Here is a 3237-nt window from a genome sequence, read left to right as displayed (position 1 = left end):
CCTTCATAACTGATGGATATTTTTGCTAAGTAAAGAATTTTAGATAGTATTTTGTCATTGCTCCTTTCAGCATTATAAGGATGATGTTCCATTTTCTTTACAATGGTGATTTTGCTTTTCAGTCCATCTGTCTGGGTCATGGGAGATTTTTCTGTCTTGCTAACTGCCCCCACTTATGGAGATTGGCTATCCTGCATTTTGTGTAGATTTGAAATATTTTGGAAGGTTTCTCACAACTCTGCCCCATTCCTCGTCGTTCTATATTGGAAGGCTTGAAATGTATTCAGACTTGTGTAAGGGACAATATTGGTTCCCTCTCCAAAGTGTTGATATACTACCTCAATTACTTGGTGTGAATTTGTGGGAAAGAATGTAAGTGAAAATTCACTCTGACTGGGAAATTTTGGAACTACAACCTATCAGAAAAGCCCTTATGCAAACACTATACGTTCATATTAACACTTTGGCTGGTTTCCTTTTACTCCTACCTTTGGCAAACCATTTGTGCAAAGTCATTTCTCGCCTATGAAGAGTACATTACTTTATGTTGCTTATTTTATTTAGGTTTCTTTGGATCCTCAGACCTCTGAGAGGATTTTTCAAACTATGGTTTCATCACTAAACCACTTTGTTTGGTTGTAGAGGAGGAAGCAACAGAACGTGACTCTCTATACCCTAACAAGAGATGCTATTTCACACTTGCCTTGATACTACTCTGTTCACTTGAAATCTCTCTGGATTGTTCTTGAAAATAATAAAGAAACTAGAGGTCAATGATGAAAAACAAGACAATAACAACTTTCATTCTGCTTGGATTGACAGATGACCCTCAACTTCAAGTTCTAATTTTTATTTTTCTATTTCTCACTTACATGTTGAGTATAACTGGGAATCTGACCATCGTATTCCTCACTTTAATGGACTCCCACCTTAAAACGCCCATGTACTTTTTCCTTCAGAATTTCGCCTTGCTAGAAATTTCGTTTACATCTGCTTGTATTCCTAGATATTTGCACAACATAGCAACAGGTGACAGGTCAATTACATACAGTATTTGTGTTATTCAAGTGTTTTTTATTGATGCGTTTGGAGTTACAGAATTTTTCCTCTTAGCCATGATGTCGTATGATCGCTATGTGGCCATCTGCAAACCACTGCATTATGTAACCATCATGAACAACAGAGTGTGTGGAAGGCTTGTTCTCTGCTGCTGGAGAGCTGGGGTATTGATCATACTCCCACCGCTTATAAAAATAGTAAATCTAGAATTCTGTGACTCTAATGTAATTGATTATTTTTTCTGCGATTCATCTCCTATCTTGAAGATTTCATGCTCAGACACATGGCTTTTAGAACAAATGGTGATAGCCTGTGCTGTATTGGCCTTCATCACAACCCTTCTAGGTGTGGTTCTGTCCTATATTTACATTATCAAGACCATTCTAAAATTCCCTTCTGCCCATCAAAGGAAAAGAGCCTTTTCCACCTGTTCTTCCCATATGATTGTGGTTTCTATCACCTACGGGAGCTGTATTTTCATCTATATGAAGCCTTCTGCAAAAGAATCAGTGGCTATTAATAAGGGTGTGACACTGCTAATGACATCCATTGCTCCCATGTTGAACCCATTCATTTACACTCTGAGAAACAAACAAGTGAGACAAGCTTTCAGTGACTCATTCAAAAGAATTGCATTGCCCTCAAAGAAGTAAAAGAATGCTGAAATCTAGGAATCAAGTTTTCCAAAAAAAATCAGAGATACCTAAATATAAATTTTTTAATAAATCTTTATTGTTCAGATTATTACACTTGTTCCTCTTTTCCCCCCTATAGCTTCCCTCCACCCAGTTCCCACGCCCCCATGCCCTTACCCCCCATTGTCCTCGTCCATAAGTGTAAGATTTTTGTCCAATCTCTTCCCGAATCCCCCATACCCCCTTCCCCCTGAGAATTGTCAGTCCACTCCCTTTCCATGCCCCTGATTCTATTATATTCACCCTAAATATAATGTTTTTAAGCTACAAAATCATTCTATCCTCTTCATCTGTATTCTAATTCAGGTTAATTTCCTCAAGGCATCCTAAAACCAAAATATTAGTTATTTTTACTCTTTTTATAAATGAACCTCTGTCAAGATAATATCTCTTACCAGAAAACATGACTATATATGTTATAGTAAATATGTTAAATATTGTAACTTCTATAGCTTAACCAATATTTCAACAATGTAAAATGATTAAAAAAAATAATAACACAAAATTAGTGCCTAATTTTTAAGAAGTGTGTTCGGGGGGGAGGGAGGGAACACTCTGATAGGAAAGTTGTATTCTAAAGATAATCTTAAAATTAAAAGACCCAGCGTCATGGTGGGAATGCAGACTGGCGCAACCACTGTGGAGAACAGTGTGGAGTTTCCTCAAAAAACTGAAAATGGAACTCCCATTTGACCCAGTAATCCCACTCCTAGGAATATATCCCAAGAAACTAGAAGCACCAATCAGAAATGATATGTGCACCCCTATGTTCATAGCAGCACAATCTACAATAGCCAGAATTTGGAAACAGCCTAGGTGCCCATCAGCAGATGATTGGATCAAAAAACTATGGTACATCTACACAATGGAATACTATGCTGCCATAAAAAATAAGGAATTCTCATCATTTGCAGCAACCTGGATGGAATTGGAAAACATCATGCTGAGTGAAATAAGCCAATCAATGAAAGAGAATCACCACATGACCTCACTCATTTATGGATAATAAAGAACATTATAAACTGATGAACCAAAAGATAGATATAGAGACAGTAAAGCAACAAGCAGACTGTCAAATTACAGTGGGGAGGGGAGGGAGATCTGGGGGAGATAATAGATCAACCGAAGGACTTGTATACATGCATATAAGTACAACTAATGGACATAAAACTCTGGAGAGGGAGGGTATGTATAGGAGGGAGGGAGGGGGGCAAAAAAAATCAATAAAATATATTTTTTTTAAAAGACCCAGCATCATTCCCTCAGGCATATGCATATACTTGATATTTTAAGGTCTGGGCTGTTGGATGGAACTAAGCCCTATCACAAGCCTGCTAATAAGTCCTAATCATTGACTGACCAAACATACAATAGCACTAAAATGAGCATATGACCCAAAGCTCCAGAATATTTTTAGTATTTCCTATGTCTATGAGACTCACCTTATGAATTCCACAAGTGGATTCCATTGATCTCTGGCTTC

At 37.5% G+C, this 3237-nt stretch overlaps 1 protein-coding gene across 1 annotated transcript; it reads left to right on the top strand.

The window, feature by feature from the left end:
• Positions 1 to 773: 773 nt before the first annotated feature.
• On the top strand, positions 774 to 1712 carry LOC311618758 (olfactory receptor 6C2-like; the record flags this gene model as incomplete). Its single annotated transcript, XM_084876339.1, has 1 exon — positions 774 to 1712. The coding sequence occupies one exon, from the start codon at positions 774 to 776 to the stop codon at positions 1710 to 1712; it is 939 nt and encodes a 312-aa protein (XP_084732465.1).
• Positions 1713 to 3237: the final 1525 nt, after the last annotated feature.

Source organism: Pipistrellus hanaki (genome assembly GCF_964339955.1).
Source record: "Pipistrellus hanaki genome assembly, chromosome: 3".
Classification (NCBI taxonomy): Eukaryota; Metazoa; Chordata; class Mammalia; order Chiroptera; family Vespertilionidae; genus Pipistrellus; species Pipistrellus hanaki.
Note: the sequence above shows the minus strand (reverse complement) of the source record. Positions and strands in the feature narration are given on the sequence as shown.